Source organism: Lithobates pipiens, unplaced genomic scaffold (genome assembly GCF_037356315.1).
Source record: "Lithobates pipiens isolate NorthernLeopardFrog02 unplaced genomic scaffold, aLitPip1_a1.2 Scaffold_19, whole genome shotgun sequence".
Lineage (NCBI taxonomy): Eukaryota > Metazoa > Chordata > Amphibia > Anura > Ranidae > Lithobates > Lithobates pipiens.
The window spans coordinates 206,268,876-206,295,944 of NW_027507764.1; the positions used below are offsets into that span (position 1 = coordinate 206,268,876).

Sequence of the window (27,069 nt, forward strand, 5' to 3'; positions counted from 1 at the left end):
TTCCAGGAAGAGAGGCAAGAGACAACACTGTAAAAGCAATCCATATACATAAATGGCTGACTTCAAAACAACAACACAGATTTTTTCTTTCCTTGGATGTGGAGAAAGCATTCGACAGGGTGGCCTGGGACTATCTAACAGAAGTCCTCAAACAAATTGGCATACGAGATTGTATGCTACAATATATACTTGCATTATACTCAAAACCGATGGCTAAGGTTCAGATCAACGGACACCTGTCAGATGCCTTCTCAATATCCAATGGGACACGTCAGGGATGCCCGCTCTCCCTGCTAATTTTTGTTTTAACATTAGAACCCTGTCTTCAATGTTTGAGAGATAATAAAGACATTAAAGGTATATCCATAGCACAATCCAATTACAAGCTAGCGGATGACATACTATTATTCCTAAACCACACATTATGCTACCCAATCTCCTCAAAGAACTAACCTTATTTGAAACCCTAGCTAATCTTAAAATGAACTTTGCTAAATAGGAAGCACTTAATATATCTCTACCACGTGACACCAAAACCCTATGCCAAGCTAACTTCCCATTCAAATGGAAACTCCATCAAATATCTTGGAATCCACATACCAACCAATCTCTCAGGTCTATACAGCAAAAATTATATCCTAATTCTACAAAATATCCAGAAAGATCTCAAAGCTTGATCGATTGGTCTATTTTCTTGGTTCGGTAGAATCTCTATTATTAAAATTACCATATTACCAAAATCACTCTGTTTACTCCAAAGGGTTCCCATAAAATTACCACAAATATTTTTTACATCTTTTCACAGATCCTGTTCGGAATTCATTTAAAAACTAAAAGGAGGTCTGGGATTGTCGGACATTTGAAAATACTATTGGGCTTGTCAGCTGACCAGAATAGTAGATTGGAATGTCCATGCAGACACCAAGGCATGGATGACCATAGAACAGGCATTCTCAAATTTACCACTCAAATGCGTGCCCTGGACCAATACTAATCACATTCCACAACAATGCAAACACCCCCTAATTGGCACCACATTGTAAACGTTCAATGCAACGTGCTGTCAATTTCATATCTCTTCAGTTCAAAGCCCACTCACACCGATTAGACACAACCCTGACTTCCCACCGTATTGATGGATCCTTTCTATAAGAATTAGGACCCCATGCAGACCCAAAAGCGGAAGACTTCTTCGCTAGGGACCTATTTCTATCACTATCCGCACTAAATGCACAGAGGACAGATCGCCAAATCTCTTTGTGGTCTTATATGCAACTTAGACATTAGCTCACTGACCCACGGACATGTCCAGCTTTCTCGAGGAAACAATCTCAATTTGAATCTTTGTACCAACACTGAACCACAATGCCATCTCATTTCCATTATTTACTCCATACTTTTTGATGACCAAAAGCCTGAATCGAATCATGTAAGCACACAATGGGAAAAAGATCTTTCCATCAGCCTCTCAGACACAGAATGAAGGAAGATATATGCTAACACAAAGGCTCGATCTATGTGACAGCAAAGAAAATGTTTTTCTCCAGATGGTACCAAACCCCACTCAAATTACACAAATTCAACCCGGAGATTACACCCACTTGCTGGAGATGCAGTACGAAGGAAGGTTTGCTTCTTCACACCTGGTGGGAATGTCCCTCGATCATTAAATTTTGGACTGATATATTCCGGTATATAGCCCAAATTACAACTCTCCACTTAGACTTCTCCCCAGCCCAAGCTCTGCTTCACCACTCCACTTTACCAATGAAAACATACCATAGATCTTTAGCTCTACATATATTCACTGTTAGACCCTAATTACATGCAGAATGACGTACCCTCAAGACAATTTGCCATATTTCCATTGCAATTGCCATATGTACTTTTACTCATCTTGTATTGAATGTAGCAAGCATTTATATCTGACATACTTTGTTGGTTGTTACCTCTTGTTTTTGCTGATTTCACACTGTAACTTGCTTATACTGATGATTTATATGTATTCCTGTGTGTTTTCTTAATAAACTTTATCTTGAAAAATAACACATTTTTGGTTTAAAACCGCTTTAAGGTTAGCACTGCTGTTCAAGCAAACACAGCCAGGGATGGCATTGCAAACAGGCTACTACCTTACATGAGAAGAAAATTCTAGGCCCCAAAACCACCATGAAACAAGATAGAATAGGCAAAACATTACCATTTGTAGTGATGAAAGACAAACTCTGGTCAAGACCAAGCAATTAAAAACACCCCTATGCTAATGTTTATGTTTTCCTAAACGTTTTTTTACTTATTTACTTTTTTTAATATATATTTTTTTAATTTATATTTTATTATTTAACATTTAATTTTCAATTTATATTTTTCCTTGCAAAAACATCCTTGCTCTAGTCAAACAAATGCAGACAGGGACAGCAATGCAAGCTGGGTACTATTCTTAGGCAAAAAGAAAGTCCTAGGTCTCAAACCACCATGTCCCCATGCAAGAATATAAAGGGGTTCTTTGCAAGACAAGGTTGCCATCTCAGACACTCACCTTGAAAAGTTGATGACTATAAGGACTATGACTCAGTAGATGAAATAAGAGAAAGGAATGTCTCTCATGGATTCCAAATTTTACAAATGCAGTGAGAACAATATTTTTTCTGTTATAAAAAATATCCAATAAAGTATTTTTTTTTACATACATTTAGGCAGCTACATGTTTTTGGTAAACACCAAACTGCATTTTTAGGGACACTATACTTTTGGGGACATTAATATAACTCTGATCCATACAGACATTATACTAGTAATGGCGGTGATAGGTGACTAAAGCCTCGTACTAACGGTATGTTTGTTGGCAGGTAAGGATGAGCTGAACACCCCCGGTTCGGTTCGCACCAGAACCTGCGAACAGACCTAAACTTCGTGTAAACTTTAGAACCCTATTAAAGTCTATGGGACTCGAACGTTCAAAATCTAAAGTGCTAATTTTAAATGCTAATATGCAAGTTACTGTCCTAAAAAGTGTTTGGGGACCTGGGTCCCGCCCCAGGGGACATGTATCAATGCAAAAAAAGTTTTAAAAACTGCCCTTTTTTCGGGAGCAGTAATTTTAATAATGATTAAAGTGAAACAATAAAAGTGTAATATTCCTTTAAATTTCATACCTTGGGGGTCTGTATAGTATGCCTGTGAAGGGGCGCATGTTTCCCGTACTTAGAACTGTCCCTGCACAAAGTGTAATTTCTGCAGGAGAAAAAGTAATTTAAAATCACTCATGGCTATAATGAATTGTCGGCTCCCGTAATACAGAGAACACTCATTGAAAGTCATTGATAAAAAAAAAAAGCGTGGGGTTCCCCCAAATCCAATTACCAGGCCCTTCAGGTCTGCGTCAAATTTAAAAAAAAATGACGTGGGGTTCCCCCTAAATATCCATACCAGACCCTTTATCCGAGCGAAGCACCATGTCCCCATGTTGATGAGGACAAGGGCCTCATCCCCACAACCCTGGCCGGTGGTTGTGGGAGTCTGCGGGCGGGGAGTTTATCGGAATCTGGAAGCCCCCTTTAACAAGGGGACCTCCAGATCCCACCCCCCCTGTTTGAAATGGTAAGGGGGTACAAAAGTACCCCTACCATTTCACAAAGAAAGTGTAAAAAATTGTTAAATAAGACAAATACACTTTTGAAAAAGTATTTTATTAAAAAAATAAAAAATAAATAAAGATTCCAGCGGTGGTAATCCACTCTTGCTATCCAGCGATGGATGATCATCTCTCCAGGGTCCAGCGATGGCTGTTCTGATCCAGCGATGGGTGATCTCTCCCTCCAGTCCAGCGCAGCGCAGTCCATCCATCCTTCCTCTGTCTCCACTGGCGGAGACACTGCAGGATCCCGGCAGCCTGACATTTCTTATATGAGAAGGGCAGGTCACCTGGGTAAAAGGGTCAAAGGGTATGGATTTTTAGGGGGAACCCCACGTAATTTTTAAAAAAAATTTGATGTGGGGTTCCCCTTAATATCCATACCAGACCTGAAGGGTCTGGTATGGATATTTAGGGGGAACTCCACGTAATTTTTTTTTAAATTTGATGCGGGGTACCCCACGCTTTTTTTTTTTTTTTTTTTAGCAATCACTTTCAATGAGTGTTCTCTGTATTACGGAAGCCGACAATTCACTATATCCGCGAGTGATTTTAAATTACTTTTTTTCCTGCAGAAATGACACTTTGTGCAGGGACAGTTCTAAGCATGGGAAACATGCGCCCCTTCACAGGCATACTATACACACCCCCAGGTACGAAATTTCAAGGAATATTACACTTTTATTGTTTCACTTTAATCATTATTAAAATCACTGCTCCCGAAAAAATGGTAATTTTTAAAACTTTTTTTGCATTGATACATGTCCCCTGGGGCAGGACCCAGATCCCAAAACACTTTTTAGGACAGTAACTTGCATATTAGCCTTTAAAATGATCACTTTAGATTTCTCCCATAGACTTGTACAGGGTGTTCCGCGGCTTTTCGAATTTGCCGCGAACACCCCAAATTGTTCACTGTTCGCCGAACAGGCTATGTTTGACTTGAACTCGAAGCTCATCCCTATTGGCAGAGGATTGTTTGTTGACAGACTGTTGTCCTAAAATGTTACCATTAGTACGCTCCTTTTGACAATTGTTGTCCAACTTTCGCCCAACAAATGTTGGATAACAGGCTAGTAAATTTTCGGTGGACAACCGTTTCACTTCAGATTTTCGAAAAGGTCAGTACACAAATCCTTCACACAAAATTCAAAAGGATAAACACACATGCTCAGAGTCAATGCTCACCAAATACGAAATTAGCAGAAGGGGCGGCCCAAAGGGTGGCACTCAAGAGCTGAAATTTGTCGTAGTACATCACTACATTCGTGTTTGTGGCACGATTGTGTACTGTTAGTATTCAAGACAAGGCACAGGCTTTATAGTGTGAATGTGATAGTGTGGTGGATAATCTGACACTGACTTACACTGGCTGGGAGGGACACTAACTGACACTGATTTCTCTAGTGACACTAATACAGTGATCAGTGATAATATTGTACACTATACTAGTAACACTAGCTGGGAAGGGGTTAACATTAGCTGTATAATGTGTGTAATGTGTGTTGATTTTACTCACAGATCTGGTTGCTTTTTCTCTCTGCCTTTCAGAGAGAAGAAGCAGCCAGGATGATGATCTGTGTACACAGAGTTCTGTGGGGGTGTAAACACAGAACTCTGGGCTGTGATTGGCCACAGCCGACCAGCAGGTTTCATTGGCTAAAACCTGCTGCCAAACTCATGCTGTGTCCAATGATAGCACGGGTTAACAGTGAGTGCACGCATGTGCACCTGAAAACCGGATATAAGATCTGTGCATACAGGCAGGGTACATTAGAAAATATACTCCAGCACAGCATTTCAAAGAATTTATGCATAGTTTGTTAAAGTAAGGGTTAACCAACCACTAAAATCTCACATATGCTTTAACATGATAATATCAATAGACAAGCATATTTCTATTTAAATTTCTAACTATGATGAAAATAACAGTTGATGATATTGATTTAAAAGTCCTTGTTGAGTGTTATGGGGCGACAACACCTTGCCCCTATCTCCCACAATCTCCTGCCTCTAAACCACACTTTTACTTGCTTTTCCAAGAAACAATATGCTTCTGTACCGAAGCACACTGCACAGACATATTCTACTATGGTCACTATTTAAAAAGGCATGTGAAAAAAAAATTCAGCCAGCAACAATTAGAAAATATGCCCTGTAAAAAATGCACACAGCCTGTTGTCACTGTAGTGCATAGGGACAGTTTGCAAAAGGCCTGTGGATAAAGAACAGGTGTAGTCAGTAATAATTATCAAACATGCCCTGTTATTATTGTAGTGCATGTGGACAGAGAAAGGCTATAGCGTCTGTGAAAAAAGCTGTTAAAACCCGTGACAATTAGGAAACACGATATGTGAAAAACACATGCAGTCTGTTATCAATGTAGTGCATGTGGACAGGGATAGGCTGTGAAGAGACTGCATTCAGTAGGGGTTTATTAAAAGACCAGTCAGTGCCTACAAACTTTACAGTAATCTGTTCCTATGCACTTTTTCAGAAGAACATCCTATGCTTTCCCTATCATCACCAACGCACATTATCAATATGGCTACTGGAAACCAAGCCTTTCGAGATAAGGGGGGCTGGATTATTCAAAAGCCCCCTTAGTAACCCTTGTAAGTCAGTTGACCTAAGTTTAAAGGCCAGAAAGTGTATTATGCTAAATTGGTTACTATGGTGGTAAAATCTTGCATTAGTCCGGTGCATCTGCGAACTGCTAATGGACAGAATCCACCTCAAACCTATATCAGACCCAAACCTGAATCTCCTCCCTAGTCTGTAAATATACAATTTAAAATGTTTTGCTATATCTGTTTAATAGTAAATAGCACTGTTGCAAATAACAGGACTTTTTAGGTACCAACAATATCCACACTATACTGTAACTATATTTAAAATATATTTTATAACAGCATTTATCATATTATATAATATCTATATTAAAATCCATTGTCATAAAAGGATGGCTGGGTGATGATCATTATTAGCGTGTGATAACAAACATTAATTTATATAAATCCATGTATTTTTGGCATCTAAAAAGCCTCATGAATTGCCACAGGACTCTATATGTTTACTAGGGATGTGGTGCCTGAGTGACCACCCACCAGTCTACTTTATTGATTCCTACATCGGTTTAATACGTGCAAAAACACCTGTTGATCTTTTCAGAAATCCTGAAAGGTGATAACTTTTTGTGGCCTATGCTGAAGTTTAATCACTTACCGTATATACTCGAGTATAAGCCGAGATTTTCAGCCTCTTTTTTGAGGCTGAAAGTGCCCCCCTCGGCTTATACTCGAGTCATCGCTGTCTGCCCGCTCGATCAGCGTGTCGAGCAGACAGACAGCGGCCATTCTATTCAAAAGCCGCGCCTCCGGCTCCGCCTTCGCCTGTGATAGGCGGAACACTGAATTTCCCAGCAGCCTGTGTTCCGCCTATCACGGACATCGTATCATCCTCGTACTACGGACGAGGATGATACGACGTCTGTGATAGGCGGAACACAGGCTGCTGGGAAATTCAGTGTTCCGCCTATCACAGGCGAAGGCGGCGGCGCAGCTTTTGAACTTCACAATGGCCGCCGACGAAGAGGGCACGGGACGGAGGCAAGGGAAGGCACGGCACGGGACGGGACGGGACGGCGGCGGCAAGGCACGGCACGACACGGGACGGATGCAAGGAGGCAAGTCACGGCACGGGACGGAGGCAAGGAGGCAAGGCACGGGACGGAGGCTCGGGACAAAGGTAGGCTGGACACACACACACACACACACACACACACACACACACACACACACACACACGGATGGAGACACACACAGGGATGGATGGATGGATGGATGGAGACACACACACACACAGGGATGGATGGATGGATGGATGGATGGAGACACACACACACAGGGATGGATGGATGGATGGATGGAGACACACACACACAGGGATGGATGGATGGATGGACACACACACACACAGGGATGGATGGACGGACACACAGGGATGGACGGACACACAGGGATGGACGGACACACAGGGATGGACGGACACACAGGGATGGACGGACACACACACAGGGATGGACAGGCATGTCTCACCCTCGGCTTATACACGAGTCAATAAGTTTGCCAGTTTTTTTGGGGGTAAATTGGGGGCCTCGGCTTATATTCGGGTCGGCCTATACTCGAGTATATATGGTACATTGTCATGTTTTCACCTAATTATGAGGACTAAAGAACTTGTCTTTTCTATGTTATGAAGAAGAGGCAAGAAGGAGATTACTGTATTCTATTTCTGTGATGATAACACAGCTTCTTCAGGGGGAGACCATTGTGAGATGCTGGGAATACTGTCATCATCCACTAACAGAAAAAACTCAGATGCTGCGAGAAACAACATCTGTTTTTTTTAAAACAACCCGAAGTGCCCAAATGAAAATTATTTGTATATGAACCCTTGGAGATATGCATAATTTCTTCATGACCCATAACTTGACAGTCATCCAAGCACCATTCTGACACAGCAGGAACCACAAGACATTCAGTATCTTTTAAATGTTTGGTAAAAGAGATTTATTGTATTTGCTGGTTGCCATAGGGGTGTTAGGAAAGAGGAAAAAAACATGAAAAAACAAAAAGGGAAGCGCAAACCATAGTGCAATCAATCACTTTATTCACATATGTATATAAAAAATAAATGAATGCACTCGCATGCTCAATGAACAAGCATGCTTTTAAAAATCAACAACAGAATTCAAGATGGCCTGGCCAGGGCTCTATCTCGTCTTGCAATAGGAAAGTCTCTCTTCCATCTGTCTGACTACTGCTAGTGCTTAATAACCACTTTAAAAAACTGGCTAATTGTGCTATGGTTTGCGCTTTCCGTCTTTTTTTCTTGAAGTTATACACGCATCCTTGTCATGACCTAAGGAATGGCTACAGAGTCCTTAGTGCTACAAGGTGGACATTTACATTCAGCTTGGTTTATCTAATGGAACACCTGAACTTGTCATTGGGACTAGTTTTCTTTGGTTTGGATGTTATTAAACAGAACCACACAATGATTCTTTAGTATTGATACATGGAGGGTTTTTGAGCAGACATCAATTATTTTATTTGAAAATGCCTTGAATAATGGACGAAATTATGAAATATTGGAGTGGATGCCTAAAAAATTGCAGCCTCACTAGCATCAAAAGGAAATCTGTGGTAATATTTTATGTAGTCATGGTGTTTGGCACATCAAGAGATCATTTTTTTAATTGGTTTCTTGCATATTAGGGCTGTTGGAGGAATCATGAGAATTAGAGGTCCCTGTATCATCTTTGTGGGAAAATACATACCCTCTACTATGTCTTACTCCATCACTGATGCGTCCACATTCTTCCTCCTCTTTCCACCCACAAATGCTGATATTCTCCTCAAGTGTTCTTTCAAGTTTGGTGTCCTACACATATGCCATTGTACAGCTACTGATGATGTGCCACTTTACATGTGTTGGGAGTTACTTCATTCCAGCACAGATGTTGGGGATGCTCTGAGATTATGCGCATGTGTCACAAACAGTGTACACTGGAAAAAAATGGTATACAAGTAAACCAATATTTTCACAGAAGAAATCTATAAAGTCTCGACTAACCCCCAAAAATGTATGAGCTAAAACATTTTTAAGGTTTAACTTTAATTCTACTTTAAAGCAATTGTACACCCTAATTTATTTTTTATAGATATATCAAAAATGCCATACTTAGCTGTGCTGTGCAAGAGTTTGCACAGCACAGCCTTGATCCTCCTCTTCTAGGGGCCCACTGCTCTCCTGGCTCCTCCTCTTCTTCTTGGGGAGCCACCAGACAAAAACACTTCCTTTTGTGGCATACCTGTGGTCTCAATCCTGAGCTACAATGTCTGCATCTATTGCCCCCCCCCCCCCCATCACAGGATTTGTTTGATAGCAGCAAGGGCCAGTGGCTTCTGCTGCTATCAATCTACCCTGGAAGGAAAGAAAGAGCACAGTGCTGGATTGAGAATGAGTTCAGGTAATTATAAGTGGGGGCTGGGGGGAGCTGAGCACAGAAGGTTTTTTACCTTAATGCATTCTTTGAAAAAACTTCTACCTTTACAGCCACTTTAAGCAACAATTCACATGAAAAAGGTGAATCAAAAGAATGCAATAACGCACACACATCCTAATAAATACATGCACTATATAATAAATGGAAAAAGATTAAAAAAAATAAATTCACATCAGCCATCAAAATCTAACAACATAAAAAGAACAAAAATAACATTTAGTAATGGTTTCCCATGAGCCAAATTTCTTGATATCTGAATTGATAGGCAACAACAGTAATTTTAAAAATTAATAAAATGTAATTTACCTATTGCCAAGCTAACAATCTGTATCATCCTAAAGTGGCAATCTATGGGAAATATACTGATTTTGTCACGCATGCAGAACAGGATTGTCAGGATCCCAAGCATCCAATTGCAGACAAGGAAAGCTCTTGTGTCACACAGGCCTATGGTTGACACCTTTATTCTTCAGGCTCCTTTAATATGTCTTTTTTCTGCAATCCATTTGTTTTTATTAAAATATAATTTATTATATAATGTATAATATGAATTTATTCTGCATAAAAATATATTGTTTTTGCAATTTCATTTTAATAAAAAATAAGAATAACAAGCACATTGGAATCATATTTCATATTTTTTTCACCCTTTTTTGAGTAATCCATGCAAAAGTGAAAAGTGTCACAAGAAGCAACTGCAATGAGATAACTACAGTGGTGGAAGTTAAAGAAACACTGAAGTCATCTACAACAATTCCAAGGTCCCAGGTTCCTCTTATTACCAACTCTTCCTGTCAGTGTCCACAGCTATTCCCTAATCAGGATGTGCTCATCATGTGTTACCAGTGGCGTTCAAGGTAAGTAGGTAGTTGATAGATAAATAAATAAATCATGCGCTGCACTATCCCCTTAATGATCTGCTGAACCTGCAGCAAAAAACTAAAAAACAAAATTGTTAACCACTTCAATACAGGGCACTTATACACCTTCCTGCCCAGACCAATTTTGACCTTTCAGCGCTGTCGCACTTTGAATGACAATTGTGCGATCATGCTACACTTTACCCAAACTAAATTTTTATCATTTTTGTTCCCACAAATTGAGCTTTCTTTTGGTGGTATTTGATCGCCTCTGGGATTTTTATTTTCTGCTAAAAAAAGACAGAAAATCTTGAAAAAAAACATGTTTTTTTTGTTTCAGTTACAAAACTTTGTAAATAAGTACGTTTTCTCCTTCACTGATGGGCACTGACGGGGCTGCAGTGATGGGCTCTGATAAGGTGGCACTGATGGGCACCGATGAGGTGGCACCAATGAAGTGGCACTGATAGGTGGCACTGATATGCGACACAGACAGACACTGATAGGTGGCACAAATAGACACTGATAGGTGGCACGGATGGGCGGCATGGATAGGTGGCACAGATGGGCATGGATGGGCACTGATAGGCAGCTAGGATGGGCACTGATAGGCGGCATGGATGGGCACTGATAGGCGGCATTGTAGTTTAAGGTTTTGTAGGGATGGATACCAATCAGTGCCAAACAATAATGCATGACAATCAGTGATGCCCATTGTGGGCACTGATTGGCATCCATTATGGGCACTGATTGGCATTCATTATGGGCACTGGCTGGCATCCCTGGTGGTCTAGGGGGCATACCTGGTGCTGGGCATCTCCTGGTGGTCCAGTGTGGGCATCCTCGGGGGGGGGGGGGCTGTGCTGATAATCGATGAGCACAGACCCTCCCTGTCAGAGGAGCAGCCGATCGGCTCTCCTCTACTCACGTCTGACAGACGCGAGTGAGGAAAAGCCGATCACCGGCTCTTCCTATTTACACTGTGATCAGCCGTGATTGGACACAGCTGATCACATTGTAAAGAGTCTCCGTCGGAGACTCTTTTCCCGAGATCGTAGTTGCAGGGTGTCAAACTGACATCCCGCAACAACGATCGCCGCGATGAGCGCCCCCGGGGGCACGCAGCGGCTTAATATCCTGATCACGTCATATGACGTCCGGTCAGGATATTACAACCACTTTGCCACCGTCATTTTGCTATATGGCAGGCGGCTAGTGGTTAATTAAAGTAATGTGCCTATAAATCTAATCCAAGAATATAATAATAATATGTAACTTTGTCATTCAGCTTTCAACATCATAAAGCATGAATATACACATGGAGGGTTTTTGAGCAAACATCAAGTATTTATTTGAAAACAGCTTGAATAATGGACAAAGGCCTTTTTTTCACACAAATAGAGCTTTCTTTTGCTGGTATTTATTCACTAGTGGGTGTTTTATTTTTTGTGCTATAAATAAAAAAAAGACCGTAAATTTTGTGAAAAAAATGCATTTTTCTTCGTTTGTGTCATAAAATTTTGCAAATTAGTAATTTTTCTTCATAAATTTTGGCCAAAATTTATACTGCTACATATCTTTGATAAAAAAATAGCCCAAATGAATGTATATTATTTGGTCTTTGTGAAATTTATAGAGTCTACAAACTACGGTGCCAATCACTGAAAATTGATCACATCTGATCATACCTGATGTACTGAAGTCCTATCTCATTTCTTGAGACACTAACAAGTCAGGAAAGTACAAATGCCCTCCAAATGACCCATTTTTAGAAAGTAGACATTCCAAGGTATTAAGTAAGTAGCATCCCCAAATATTATAAATTTTTTTCTAACACCTTAAAATGGTGGTCGTTGCGATACTTTCTGTCACACCGTATTTGCGCAGCGTTCTTATAAGTACACTTTTTTTGGAAAAAAGTACACTTTTTTGAATTATAAAATAAGACAACAGTAAAGTTAGCCCAATTTTTTAAGTAAATTGATACCTAATATGTCACGCTTCAAAATTGCACCCGCTCGTGGAATGACAACAAACTTTTATCCTTAAAAAGTTCCATAGGTGACGTTTAAAAAATTCTACAGGTTGTATTTTTTAAGTTACAGAGGAGGGCTAGAATTATTGCTCTCGCTCTATCGTGGCGATACCTCACATGTGTGGCTTGAACACCATTTTCATATGTGAGCGCTAGTCACTTATGCGTTTTCTTCTGCATGCAAGCTCGTCGGGATACGTTTAAAAAAAAATTTTTCTTATTTATTTTACAAAAAAAAATGTTTCACTTTTATTCCTATTACAAGGAATGTAAACATCCCTTGTAATAGAAAAAAGCATGACAGGACCTCTTAAATATGAGATATGGGGTCAAAAAGACCTCAGATCTCATATTTACATTAAAATGTTCTCATTAAAAAAAAAGGCCCTTTAAGAGCTATGGGCGGAAGTGACATTTTGACATCGCTTCCACCCTGCAGTGATATGGAGACAGGTGGGGGCCATCTTCCTCTCACTCATCTCCATACCCAGGCAGGGGACAGATGCAATCGCCTCCACCGCTCCCACAATTCTTTGCAAAATGAAGATTTCTTTTTTTTTTTTTTTTTTTTTTTACAAAATTGTCATATTAACAAGTTATTTCTCTCACAGAGCATATGCATACAACAAATTACACCCCAAAATACATTCTGCTACTCTTCCCGAGTATGGCGATACCACATGTGTGAGACTTTTACATAGCCTGGCCACATACAAAGGCACAATAATGAAGTAGCACCTTCAGGCGTTCTACGAGCATAAATGACTCATCTCATTTCTCAATCACCTATTACACTTTTGAAGGCCCTGGACCACCAGTACAATGGAATTGCCCACAAAATGACTCAATTTTGGCAAGCAAACACCCCAACATATAATCTTTGAGGCATAATGAGTCTTTTGAAACGTTAATTTTTTTCCAGAAGTTTTTGGAAAATGTGTAAAAAAAACTGAAAATGCTTTTTTTTACACAAAGTTGTCAATTTATAAGATATTTCTAACACATAGCATGTATATAGCAAAAATTACACCCCAAAACACATTCTGCTACTCATCATGAGTATGGCGATACCTCGTGTGTGACACTTTTACACAGCCTGGCCACATACAGAGGCCCAACATTGAAGTAGTACCTTCAGGCGTTTTAGGAGCATAAATTACACATCTCATTTCATTCCTACCTATCACACTTTTGAAGGTCCATAAGCAACAGGACAGTGGAATTTCTCACAAAATGACCCCATTTTGGAAAGCAAACACCCCAACATATGTTCTATGAGGCATGGGCTGCACATAGATACTCAGGTACTCTGATGGGCTGCAGATAGGTACTCGGGTACTCTGATGGGCTGGTTACAGGTACTCGGGTACTCTTATGGGCTGGTGACAGGTACTCTGGTACTCTGATGGGCTACAGATAGTTACAGTACAGGGCTACACGCACATGATCACGCATGCCCAGTTTAAATGGACAGAAGTTTTATAATTCCCTCCCCGAACAAGAGCCACGCTGCCCGGCCATCATATGACGATGGGCAGGTGGCAAGCGGTTAAGGGGATAGCTGTCATGGTTATGCAATAGTTTGTCTGCTTACCTGTTTCCATGTGTTCATCTAGAGACCAGCTGACCCTCACCTGTCTGCTTTTGTAATCCATCCTCTGGCATGGCTCCACCCTAGCTCCTATCAGGGAGCTCTATATTAACCTGTGCACTGCAGGCCAACGCTGCTGATCAACCTTTGTGTGTTAGCTTCCTGTTACCTGCCGTGTGCTCTTCTGTTGTTCTGTTACCGACTTTGGCGTGTCCTTGACTATCCCTGTTTGCCTGTGATCCTGACCTTTTGGCGTGTCCCTGACTTTACCTGTCTGCTTGTGGCCCCGACCTTGGCTTTGTCCCTCACTATCCCTATCCTCCTGTTGCCTACTGTGGGTGTGAGCTGGGGACCCTGGGGGTCGCAACCTGGAGCCAGTTGCAGCCAAGTCCATCCTCACCACTAGAGGCGCTGGTGAACACCTGCTGGCTGTTAGACTCCGCGCCCCAGGGAATCTTACGCTCTAACCCCAGTGGGATCTGTCTCTTATTTATCTGTGATTCTTTTAGAGATTATTAAAGATTATTGAGTGTGAAAAAAAGCAGCACCACAAATGTAAGATATTACCACAAAAAACAAGAAACAAAATAAAGGTGTGTTGCACTACAGTGATTGATATGAAAAATCCTGAAAAAAAAATATAAATAAAAAAACTGTCGAGAAAAATAAAGTACTTAGGTACTCAGATGGACTATGATAGGTACTCAGGTACTAGGGTACTCATATGTACTGTGACAGGTACAAACATCGCTCTGTGTTTACATTTAGTGATTGGCTGTGAAAGGATCACAGCCAATCACATGGTAAACAGCCGCCAGCCAATGGCTGCTTACCAATGTTCCCGGGAACACGCTCCCACCGGCATGCACGCACAGCGATATTGCGCTAATTGGCCATGCAAAGTGGGGAAGTACCATCTGTGATCAGCCGTGATGAAGTGGTAAACAGCCATGCTCAAATGACAGGTCCTCTTTATTGGGGGCAGTCAGTGTGATTGGTGTACACTGTAAGCGGTAAGGAGATGTTACCGCATTCTCCTTCTCACACACGATTGGTCTGTGAGGAGGAGAACCCGATAACATCTCCTTACCGCTCTGTGTTTACATTTAGTGATTGGCTGTGAAAGGATCACAGCCAATCACATGGTAAACAGCCGCCAGCCAATGGCTGCTTACCAATGTTCCCGGGAACACGCTCCCACCGGCATGCACGCACAGCGATATTGCACTAATTGGCCATGCAAAGTGGGGAAGTACCATCTGTGATCAGCCGTGATGAAGTGGTAAACAGCCATACTCAATGGCTGTTCACGCCCTAGGTGACGAGCAGTGTCTCCGTGACACGCCACCACTGACAGTACAGGGCTGCACGCACACGATCACGCATGCCCTGTTTAAATGTCCTATGATGCCTGCCCAGAGCGAGAGCTATGCTGCCTGGCCATCATATGACGGTGAGCAGGCAGCAAGCGGTTAAGGGGATAGCACAGCACATGATTTATTTATCTATCTGTGATTCTCATACGTTAGTATGGGACGTGATTAGTGCTAGCAGCTTTCATTATATTATTATAAGATAGGGGAACTTTGATTTGGTAGCTTGCAAGACCTTTACTATATCTTTTTGTCAAGTAGGTAGTTTATCTTATTAAATACAAAAATAACACTGAGCATGTGAAAAGATTATTAAGTGTGAAAAAAAGCAGCACCACAAATGTAAGATATTACCACAAAAAACAAGAAACAAAATAAAGGTGTGTAGCGCTACAGTGATTGATATGAAAAATCCTGAAAAAAAATTATAAATAAAAAAACTGTCCAGAAAAATCAGTCTCTCAAATGGACCATAATGGTCAAACATAATGGTCCATCATTCAACTCTGGATAAGGTTACCCAATACCCTTCACCAAGTTAACTCTCCACCACAATAGGTTGGATTCTTACCAGAGAGCCTGGACCCTTGGTGGGCACATTCCAGCACCCACCAAGAGTAACTGTGAGGGCTTACAGTGTTCTGGTACCACCAAGACCTAAGGCCCAATTTTCCGCAGAGTGTATAGGGCAGGCCATATAGTATATACAGGCGGTCCCCTATTTTCAAACATCTGACTTACAAATGACTCCTACTTACAAATGGAGGGAGACAACAGGAAGAGAGAGGAAATCTACCCCTAGTAAGGGAAATTCTCTCCTGTAAGAGTTAATATGGGAAAATATTGCTTTATCACCAATCCTTGTTTCTCTAATAACCCCAAATTTTCTAAATCCAATTATCATTGGGACAAAAAATTTGGTGAAATCTTCTGAACAGGAGCACAGACAGCAAAACAAATGTTACAGGGGTGATGATAACCCTTCCCTATGTTATCCAAAATGCTTAAAAATAGATTTTTTGGCTGGAGCTATACTTACAAAATGTACCTGTTCCAAATTACAGATTTAACTTAAGAACAAACCTACAGTCCCTATCTTGTTTGTAACCTGGGGACCACCTGTATACTGCTGTTCAGAGTATATAGTGCCTGGGGGCCTCACGCCTTTTTATTTAAAAAACATTGGGTGCCCCGCAATATCCATATCAAACCCAAAGGGCCTCGTAATGGGCTGGGGGGAGCAACATTACATTACAGCCACAAGCATTTTTAAATGACTTTTATTCCTTTAGAAAAGTCATTTTGTGCAGGGACTGTTCTACACATGGGAAAAATGTGCCACTTTACATGCATACTATAGTCACCCCCAGGCACAATATTTAAAGGAATATTTCACTTTTATTGTTTTACTTTAGGCATTATTAAAATCACTGCTCCAGAAAAAATTTCAGTTTTAAAACTTTTTTTTTTCATTGATACATGTCCCCTGGGGCAGGACCCAGGCCCCCAAACACTTTCTATGACAACAACTTCCATATTAGCCTTTAAAATTCTCACTTTAGATTTTTCAGGTTTGAGTCCCATAGACTGTAATGGTGTTCGCGTGTTAGCACAAATTTTTTGCCTGTTCGCTTGTTCTGCCGCGAACCAAACCGGGGGGGGGGGGGGGTTCGACTCATCCCTAGTGTTACAGCTTTGTCATGCTGAGCTATGTGAACATTTTGGATTGTTTTTATACATCATTTACAAGATTGTTTTTGTTCCTAGGATGATGCTTCTTGATGGGTGTTTAGTAGAAAAATGGAAAGACCAACTAAACAAAAGGTTCAAGGTAATTTATGTCCATTTGTGATTATACTTGTTTTTTTTTTGTTTTTTTTATAGTGTTTAAAGAGACCCTGCCATGTTATAACATTTTAAGTCAAGCACATACTGTGCCTGTAAAGAAGAGGGAACTGATTTGTCTTTCCTACTTCCTACTTTGCCCACTGCTGTCCCATTGCAAAGAACTGATGCTATGGAGTCCACTGGGAAGCCAACATTTTGTGGCGTGTCAATCTCAGTGGTCCCCTTCAACACCTGCTGTAGATTACGTAGAAACATGATGTTAGAAGGAGAAATCAATAACCTGTGAGGAACCACAAAGATCGACACTACTGGAAGGGTCTGTTTTCTACCTGTCTTTGGGGGACTAGTTCTCTGTAAATGGGTGGCAAGAAAGGTAACATCTTTGAAATTACAGTGCCTTGAAAAAGTATTCATACCCTTTGAACTTTTCCACATTTTGTCATGTTGCAACCAAAAATGTAAATTTATTTTATTGGGATTTTGTGTGATAGACCAACACAGTGGCACATGAAGGACACTAAGTACTCTACACACTACTATTAACTTGTCTCTTACCGTAGTTAACTAGATGCTGACCGCCAGCTGTCAAATGACGGCCAGGCGGCGCACCTATTGTGCCGGGAGGCCGTCATATGACGGCCTCCCGTTTAAACAGGGAATGCGCGCGATCGTGCGCGCGCATCCCTGTTTCTTCGGTGGCGGCGTGTCACGGAGACACAGCTCACCACCGAAGGGGGTGAACAGCCATTGGTTATGGCTGTTTACCACGTGATCGGCCGTGATGAAGTCACAGCCGATCACAGATGGTCACACCCCGACTGTGCACGGCGCATGCGCGCGATCGTAAGCTGGTAAACAGCCATTGGCCGGCTGTTTACCCATGTGATCGGCTGTGGTCCTTTCACAGCCGATCACTAAAATGTAAACAAACCGCAGTAACGAGATGTTACCGGGTTCTCCTCCTCACACACCGATCGTTTTCTGAGGAGGAGATTGCGGTAACATCTCGTTACCGCCTACAGTGTACACCAATCATACTGATCCCCCCCCCAATAAAGAGGACCTGTCACCACCCGTCATAGTACCTGTCAATCACAGTCCATCAGAGTACCTGTCACAGCCCATCAGAGTATTTGAGTACCTGTCACAGCCCATCAGAGTACCCGAGTACCTGTCACAGCCCAGCTGAGCACCCGAGTACCTGTCCCAGCCCATCTGAGTACCCGAGTAGCTGTCACAGTTCATCTGAGTACCCGAGTACCTGTCCCAGCCCATCAGAGTACCCGAGTACCTGTCCCGGCCTATCAGAGTACCCGAGTACCTGTCCTGGCCTATCAGAGTACCCGAGTACCTGTCCTGGCCTATCAGAGTACCCGAGTACCTGTCCCGGCCTATCAGAGTACCCGAGTACCTGTCCCGGCCTATCAGAGTACCCGAGTACCTGTCACGGCCCATCAGGGTACCCGAGTACCTGTCACGGCCCATCAGGGTACCCGAGTACCTGTCACGGCCCATCAGGTTACCCGAGTACCTGTCACGGTCCATCAGGGTACCCGAGTACCTGTCACAGTCCAACAGGGTACCCGAGTACCTGTCACAGTCCATTAGAGTACTGAGTACCTGTCACAGTCCATTAGAGTACCGAGTACCTGTCACAGTCCATCAGGGTACCCGAGTACCAGTCCCGGCCTATCAGAGTACCCGAGTACCTGTCACGGCCCATCAGAGTACCCGAGTACCTGTCACGGCCCAACAGGGTACCCGAGTACCTGTCACGGCCCATCAGGGTACCCGAGTACCTGTCACAGCCCATCAGGGTACCCGAGTACCTGTCACGGCCCATCAGGTTACCCGAGTACCTGTCACGGTCCATCAGGGTACCCGAGTACCTGTCACAGTCCAACAGGGTACCCGAGTACCTGTCACAGTCCATTAGAGTACCGAGTACCTGTCACAGTCCATTAGAGTACCGAGTACCTGTCACAGTCCATCAGGGTACCCGAGTATCTGTTACGGTCCATCAGAGTACCCGAGTAACTGTCACAGTCCATCAGAGTACCCGAGTACCTGTCACAGCCCATCAAAGTACCCGAGTACCTGTCACAGCCCATCAAAGTACCCGAGTACCTGTCACAGCCCATCAAAGTACCCGAGTACCTGTCACAGCCCATCTGAGTACCCGAGTACCTGTCACAGCCCATCTGAGTACCCGAGTACCTGTTCCAGTCCAACTGAGTACCCGAGTACCTGTCACAGTCCGAGTACCCGAGTACCTGTCACAGTCCGAGTACCCGAGTACCTATCACAGTTCATCTGAGTACCCGAGTACCTGTCACAGTTCATCTTAGTACCGAGTATCTGTCTCAGTCCATATGAGTACCTGTCACCGCCCTTCAGAGTACCCAAATACCAGTCACCAAGCCATCAGAGTACCTGTCACCAGGCCATCAGAGTACCCGAGTACCTGTCACCAGGCCATCAGAGTACCCGAGTACCTGTCACCAGGCCATCAGAGTACCAGAGTACCTATCTCCAGCCCATCAGAGTACCCGAGTACTTATCTCCAGCCCATCCGAGTACCCGAGTACCTATTTGCAGCCCATGTCTCATAGAATATACGTTGGGGTGTTTGCTTTCCAAAATGGGGTCATTTTGTGGGTAATTTAACTGTCCTGGTGGTCCAGGACCTTCAAAAGTGTGATAGGTAGGAATGAAATGAGATGTGTCATTTATGCTCCTAGAACGCCTGAACGTACTACTTCAATGTTCGGCCTCTCTATGTGGCCAGGCTGTGTAAAAGTCCTACACATGTGGTATCGCCATACTCGGGAGGAGTAGCAGAATGTGTTTTGGGGTGTAATTTTTGCTATATACATGCTATGTGTTAGAAATATCTTATAAATTGACAATTTTGTGTAAAAAAAAAAATGCGTTTTAATTTTTTTCCACATATTCCAAAAACTTCTGGAAAAAAATGAACCATTCAAAGGACTCATTATGCCTCGCAGATTATACGTTGGGGTGTTTGCTTTCCAAAATGGGGTCATTTTATGGGAAATTCCATTGTCCTGGTACACCAGGGCCTTCAAAAGTGTAATAGGTGGTTGAGAAATGAGATGCGTCATTTTTGCTCGTAGAACGTCTGAAGGTACTACATCAATGTTGGTGCTCTGTATGTGGCCAGGATGTGTAAAAGTCTCACACATGTGGGATCGCCGTACTCGGGAAGAGTAGAAGAATGTATTTTGGGGTGTAATTTGTTGTATGCATATGCTGTGTGTGAGAAATAACCTGATAATATGACAATTTTGTAAAAAAAAATAATAATAAAACAAAAATCTTCATTTTGCAAAGAATTGTGGGAAAAAATTACAACTTAAAAAACTCACCATGCTACTTACTTAATACCTTGAAATGTCTACTTTGTAAAAAGGGGTAATTTGGGGGGTATTTGTACTTTTCTGACTTGTTAATGTCTCGAGAAATGAGATACACCTGATGTACTGAAGGCCTGATCAGAAGTGATCAATTTTCAGTGATTGGCACCATAGTTTGTAGACTCTATAACTTTCACAAAGACCAAATAATATATACTAATGTGGGTTATTTTTACCAAAGATATGTAGCAGTATAAATTTTGACCAAAATTTATGAAGAAAAATTACTAATTAGCAAAAATTTATGACAGAAACAAAGAAAAAGGCATTTTTTTCACAAAATTTACGTTTTATTTTATTTATAGCACAAAAAATAAAAAACCCACTAGTGATTAAATACCACTAAAAGAAAGCTCTATTTGTGTGGAAAAAAGGACGCAAGTTTCATATGGATATAGTGTTGGATGACTGAGTAATTGTCATTCAAACTGTGAGAGCGCTGAAAGCTGAAAATTGGTCTGGTCAGGAAGGGGGTGTAACTGCACTGTATTGAGGTGGTGATCTAGTTTATAAAACCCTGCTAGGCACACTGATACAAAGTTGCTTATGAAAACACACACACTGCTGCTAGTAAAACACTATCTTATTTATTTCCCAAGAAATTAGGAAAGCTAACATAAAGCATTAAAAAGACATTACAATCTCACAAAGCTTACAATCAGAACATATAATACAAGAATATGAAAGGCTGGGTGGCTACGAGTGGGCATGTATGTTTGAATGAAAGGATCACACACACAGACAATGCTCTCTCTCTGTTCGCTGCAAAGAGCCTGTCATGAGGCTGTGTCTCTGCTAACCTGATGATTCGGCCATCTTGTGGCCTACTCTGGTTGATGGCTCTGGCCTAAACCTCATGATGAAGGCCCTCTCCTGGTCTGAGCCTAGCCGATGCAGCAAAGCCTCACGGAGGGCCTTGTGATAAGTATCTTTCATATTCTTGTATTATATGTTCTGATTGTAAGCTTTGTGAGATTGTAATGTCTTTTTAGTACTTTGTTAGCTTTCCTAATTTCTTGGGAAATAAATAAGATAGTATTTTACTAGCAGCAGTGTGTGTGTTTTCATAAGTAACTTTATATCAGTGTCCTTGCAGGGTTTTATAAACTAGATAACTATGGGAAGAGACAAGTTAATAGTAGTGTGTAGAGTACTTAAGGTCCTTCAGCACATAATTGTGGAGTTAAAGGAAAATAATAAATGGTTTTCAAAATGTTTTACAAATAAATATCTGAAAAGCGTGGCGTGCATTTGTATTCAGCCCCCGAGTCAATAATTTCTAGAACTACTTTTAGCTGCAATTACATCAGCAAGTCTTTTTCAGGTATGTCTGTACCAACTTTGCCCATCTAGAGAGTGACATTTTTGCCCATTCTTCTTCGCAAAATAGCTCAAGCTCTGTCAGATTGGATGGAGAGCATTTGTGAACAGCAATTTTCAAGTCTTGACACTAATTCTCATTTGGATTCAGGTCTGGACTTTTACTGGGCCATTCTAACACATGAATTTTCTTTGATCTAAACCATTCAATTGTAGCTCTGGCTGCATGTTTAAGGTCATTGTCCTCCCGAACATTGAACCTCTGCCCTAGTCTCAAGTCTTTTGCAGACTCTAACAGGATTTCTTCTAAGACTGCCCTGTATTTGGCTCCATCAATCTTCCCATCAATTCTGACCTGCTTGCCTGTCCCTGCTGAAGAAAAGCATCCCCACAACATGACACTGCCACCACCATGTTTCATGGTGGGGATGGTGTGTTCAGGCTGATGTGCAGTTTTAGTTTTCCGCCATGCATAGTGTTTTGCTTTTAGGCCAAAAAGTTCAATGTTGTTCTCATCTGCCCAGAGCACCTTCTTCCAAATGTTTGCTGTGTCCCCCACGAGGGTTCTCGCAAACTGCAAATAGGACTTCTTATGACTTTCTTCCAACAAAGGCTTTCTTCTTGCCACTCTTCCATAAAGGCCAGATTTGTGCATGAGAAATAGTTGTCCTGTGGACAGATTCTCCCACCTGATCTGGGATTACCATGGTCCCCTTGGCTGCTTCTCTGTTGAATGCCCTTGGCTGCTGTTTAGGTGGACGGCCATGTCTTGGTAGGTTTGCAAGTGTGCCACACTCTTTCCATTTTCGGATGATGGATTGAACAGTGCTCCGTGAGATGTTCAAAGCTTGGGAGTTTTTTTTATAACCTAACCCTGTTTTAAACTTCTCCGCAGCTTTATCCCTAACCTGTCTGGTGTGTTGCTTGGCCTTTATGATGCTGTTTGTTCACTATGGTTCTCTAACAAACTTCTGAGGGCTTCACAGAACAACTGTATTTATACTGAATATAAATTACACACAGGTGGACTCTATTTACTACTTAGGTGACTTCTGAAGGCAATTGGTTCCACTGGATTTTAGTTATGGGTCATCAGAGTAAAGGGGGCTGAATACAAATGAATGCCACACTTTTTAGATATTTATTTGTCAAACATTTTGAAAACCATTTATCATTTTCCTTCCATTTCATAATGATGTGCCACTTTGTGTTGGTCTATCACATAAAATCCCATTAAAATACATTTACGTTTTTGGTTGTAACATGACAAAATGTGGAAAATATCAAGGGTGATGAATACTTTTTCAAGGAACTGTATATGTTTGGATAAAAATAAGAAAATTATGGAATGGGAAAAATTATTTTAGTAGATTATTTAAATCACTAAATATTCCTACATAGATGCGTAAAAGATGTTTGCATATTCAAAGTATATACATTGAAACAATGAACTTCAATGCTAACATTACATAATTAAAATGATGTAAACAATTTTTTACTCATGTAAAATGTGTGTGATCAGTTTAATGTAGGTAATCTGTAAGCTGCACCCTCTGAAAGCACCAGTCACAAAAAGTTCATATTATTTCTAAACAAGTCCTTTGAGTGCCTTCTTGTTCCTTTTGGTGTACTTTAAACAGGTTTCTAGCTAACTGTAGTGGTATTGGGCTCAAAGTTCCCTACGGCAAATAGTTTTATTGCATGGGCTTCACTTCTGCTGGCTCTCTTTTTACTTAGAGAACACACTTCTGGTCAGGTACCTGAGCCACAGCCCGTATGCAATATAAAATCTATCTGGGATTAGACCCTTGGGCTGTTTGTTTACCATACTTATTTCTGAGCTGGAACCAGGCTATTCGCTGCAGTATATGCTAGTACCTTGTTGACACACACCACACACACATACATAGTTTTAGGCAGATGTATAAATATTCTGTAAATGAAGAATGTTTTCAGAAATGTAAGTGTTAATAGTTTATTTTTATCAATTAACAATATAGAAATTAAATGAACAGAAGAGAAAACCAAATCAAATCAGTATTTGGCATGAGCACCCTTTGCCTTTAAAACAGAATAATTTCTTCAATTCTTCTAGGTATACTTGCATACAATTTTTGAAGAAACTCAGCAGGTAGGTTGTTCCAAACATCTTGGAGAACTAACCCCAGATGTTCTGTGGATGCAGGCTGCCTTAAATCCTTCTGTCTTTTCATGTAATCCCAGACCGACTCTATTGTGTTGGGCTCTGTGTAGGCCAAACCATCACTTCCAGTACTCCATGTTCTTCTTCACACTGAAGATAATTCCTAATGACATTGGCTGTATGTTCGGCTTGTTGTCCTGCTGCAGAACACATTTGGGGTCAATCACATACCTCCCTGATGGTATGGCATGATGGATACTTATCTGCCTGTATTTCTCAGCATTGAGGACACCTGACCAAATCCCCAACTCTATCTGCAGAAATGCAACCTCAAACTTGCAAGAAATCTACACCATGCTTCACTGTTGCCTGCAGACACTCATTATTGTACAGCTCTCCATCCATTCACAAACAAGCTGCCACCTGCTAAAACCAAATATTTCAAATTTTTACTCATCAGTCCACAGCACATACTGCCATTTTTCTGCTATGTTTTTGTACATAGGATGTGGAAACAAGACTAAAGCGACTCAACTATGGTTTGGCCTCCACAGAGCCCTGATCTCAACATCATCAATTCTGTCTGGGATTACATAAAGAGACAGAAGAATTTGAGGCAGCCACAGAAAATCTATGGTTAGTTATCCAATAAGTTTTAAACAACCTACCTGCCGAGTTCCTTCAAAAACCTGTGTGAAAGTGTACCTAGAAGAATTTAAGAATTGATGCTGTTTTAAAGACAAAGGGTGGTCACACCAAACACTGAAGTGATTTGGATTTCTCTTCTGTTCATTTACTTTCCGTTTTGCTAATTGAAAAAAATAACCTATTACTTACTTATAAGCATTCCTAATTGACAGCATTTATTCACACCTGCCTAAAACTTTTGCACAGTACAGTGTATAAAAAAAAAATATATATATATATATATATATATATATATATATATATATATATATATATATTAGATTCATTTTTATTTTCTTGTAGTGTCAGAGGGCAATGCTGAGGCACTTTGCTGCAGTTCCTCCTGGCAAACTAATTCATGGCAAAAAGTGAGGCACTTTGCTGCAGTTCCTCCTGGCAAACTAATTCATGGCAAAAAGTATGTAGATCCCCTTTCAAATAATTGAGTTCAAGAGTTTCCAGTGAAGGGTACTGTAAATTCTGCACCATGTAAGACATTTTAGATAATGTAGTTGACTAAATATGGGCTTGTGTCCATATAAGGGCACTGACATTATCAGCATCTTCCCCCTTGGTTTACATGTGCTCAGAGGCAGGGAATGGCCTGGCTTGCAGATGGTTGGATTAAAAAAACAACATGATTTGATCGTTTGGATAGAGATGAGTTTGGAGGATATTCAAGCTCATCTCTATTGTGGAAGAACTCAAGTGGCCTACACAGATTTCCAAGACCAACTCTACTGAATCCCTTTGGGCTGAATCGTAATGCTGATTTTAGACCAGGTCTTTTTGTCAAACATTAGTACTTAAACTCATAAATTCTATTTTGGCACAAATTCCCACAAACACATTACAAAACCTTTTTGGAAGCCTTCTTAGAAGAATAGAGGCTGTTATAGTTTCAAATGGGGGGGGGGGGGGTGCAACAAGTTCCTATAGGAGTGATGATCAGCTGTCTGCAAACATTTGACCATATAGTGTATATGTAGGTAGAACAAGGAGCACCCACAAGATTTGCCCTGAATTAAAATTGTGAAGGGTATTTTGTGACTACCATTTATGTAGTGTACAGAAAGTTGGTTGGGCCCTGTGAGGGCTTTTTTTAAAATCTGAACTCCAGGAAATACATTTGATATAATTGTTTTACTTTATAATGTGAATAGTGTCTTTCATCAAAAAATATCAAGTCTGTTGCCAAAAAAAACAAAACATTGTTTTCTACATTTGTATTATCCAGCTTTAATAAATTATTTGTCTAGAATAATGCTTCTTTCCACCAAGTTATATTGACAGCTTTATTCTTTTTAAGAGATGGGAACAGACTTTACAAGAGCAACAAGTGAAGACCGCGCAGGAGAAGAACAAGAATGCAAGTCGCACAGGTCGCAGTGGGCCACCAAAGACAAGCCACAAAACCCCCAATCCTCTCCCTGCACTCTCCAAGAAGAATGTTAAGAACAAGAAGGACCAGAAAGACAAGAGGGCATAAACTAAGCCATGTTGTCCTTGAAAGACATTTCCAATGTATGATGAGAGTCACTAGCTGGCTTCAGTGGCAAGCATATTATTCTCAAACTCATCCTCTTGGAAACGTGACTTTAATTTGCTGCACTTTAATTAGCTTTTTTTTTTACATGTTGACCACTACAAACCCAAAATATAAGGTTTGTACTGAAAAAAAAAAAACAGATGTTGGTTACAAATTTGGTGGCCAAGGTCATATTACAATCTGTTAAGTTGAATCAATGAATTTATTGCACTCATGCCTTGTTCTTTACAGATAAACAAGCATTTGCACACGTATTGCAACCTTTATTTACATTTTATTATAGTTTTACTTCAGACTGGCCTCTGTTGTTTAGATAATTACCATATATTACAATCTCCTCAAGGTATGATATCAGATCAGATTTATAATTATATAAAATAAAAAACTATGAGGTGGCATATTTTTGTTTGGTAAGAACAAAACAGTTGAAGATTTTTATTTTGTTTATCACATAGACATGCACAATCTTATCCTTTGGGGAATCAGCTGTAATTTTATCCTTTTCTGTTTTTACATATCACA

The 27,069-nt window shown here is 41.0% G+C and overlaps 1 protein-coding gene across 1 annotated transcript in view; it reads left to right on the forward strand.

The window, feature by feature from the left end:
- The window catches only part of SFRP4 (secreted frizzled related protein 4), a 78,062-nt gene extending 51,261 nt beyond the window's left edge, over positions 1 to 26,801 (forward strand). The window contains exons 4-6 of the mRNA XM_077491648.1: positions 10,363 to 10,561; positions 17,331 to 17,394; positions 26,308 to 26,801. Of these exons, the coding sequence (XP_077347774.1) occupies positions 10,363 to 10,561; positions 17,331 to 17,394; positions 26,308 to 26,487 (443 nt within the window). The 3' untranslated portion in view covers positions 26,488 to 26,801. The remainder of the gene's footprint in view (positions 1 to 10,362; positions 10,562 to 17,330; positions 17,395 to 26,307) is intronic.
- Positions 26,802 to 27,069: the final 268 nt, after the last annotated feature.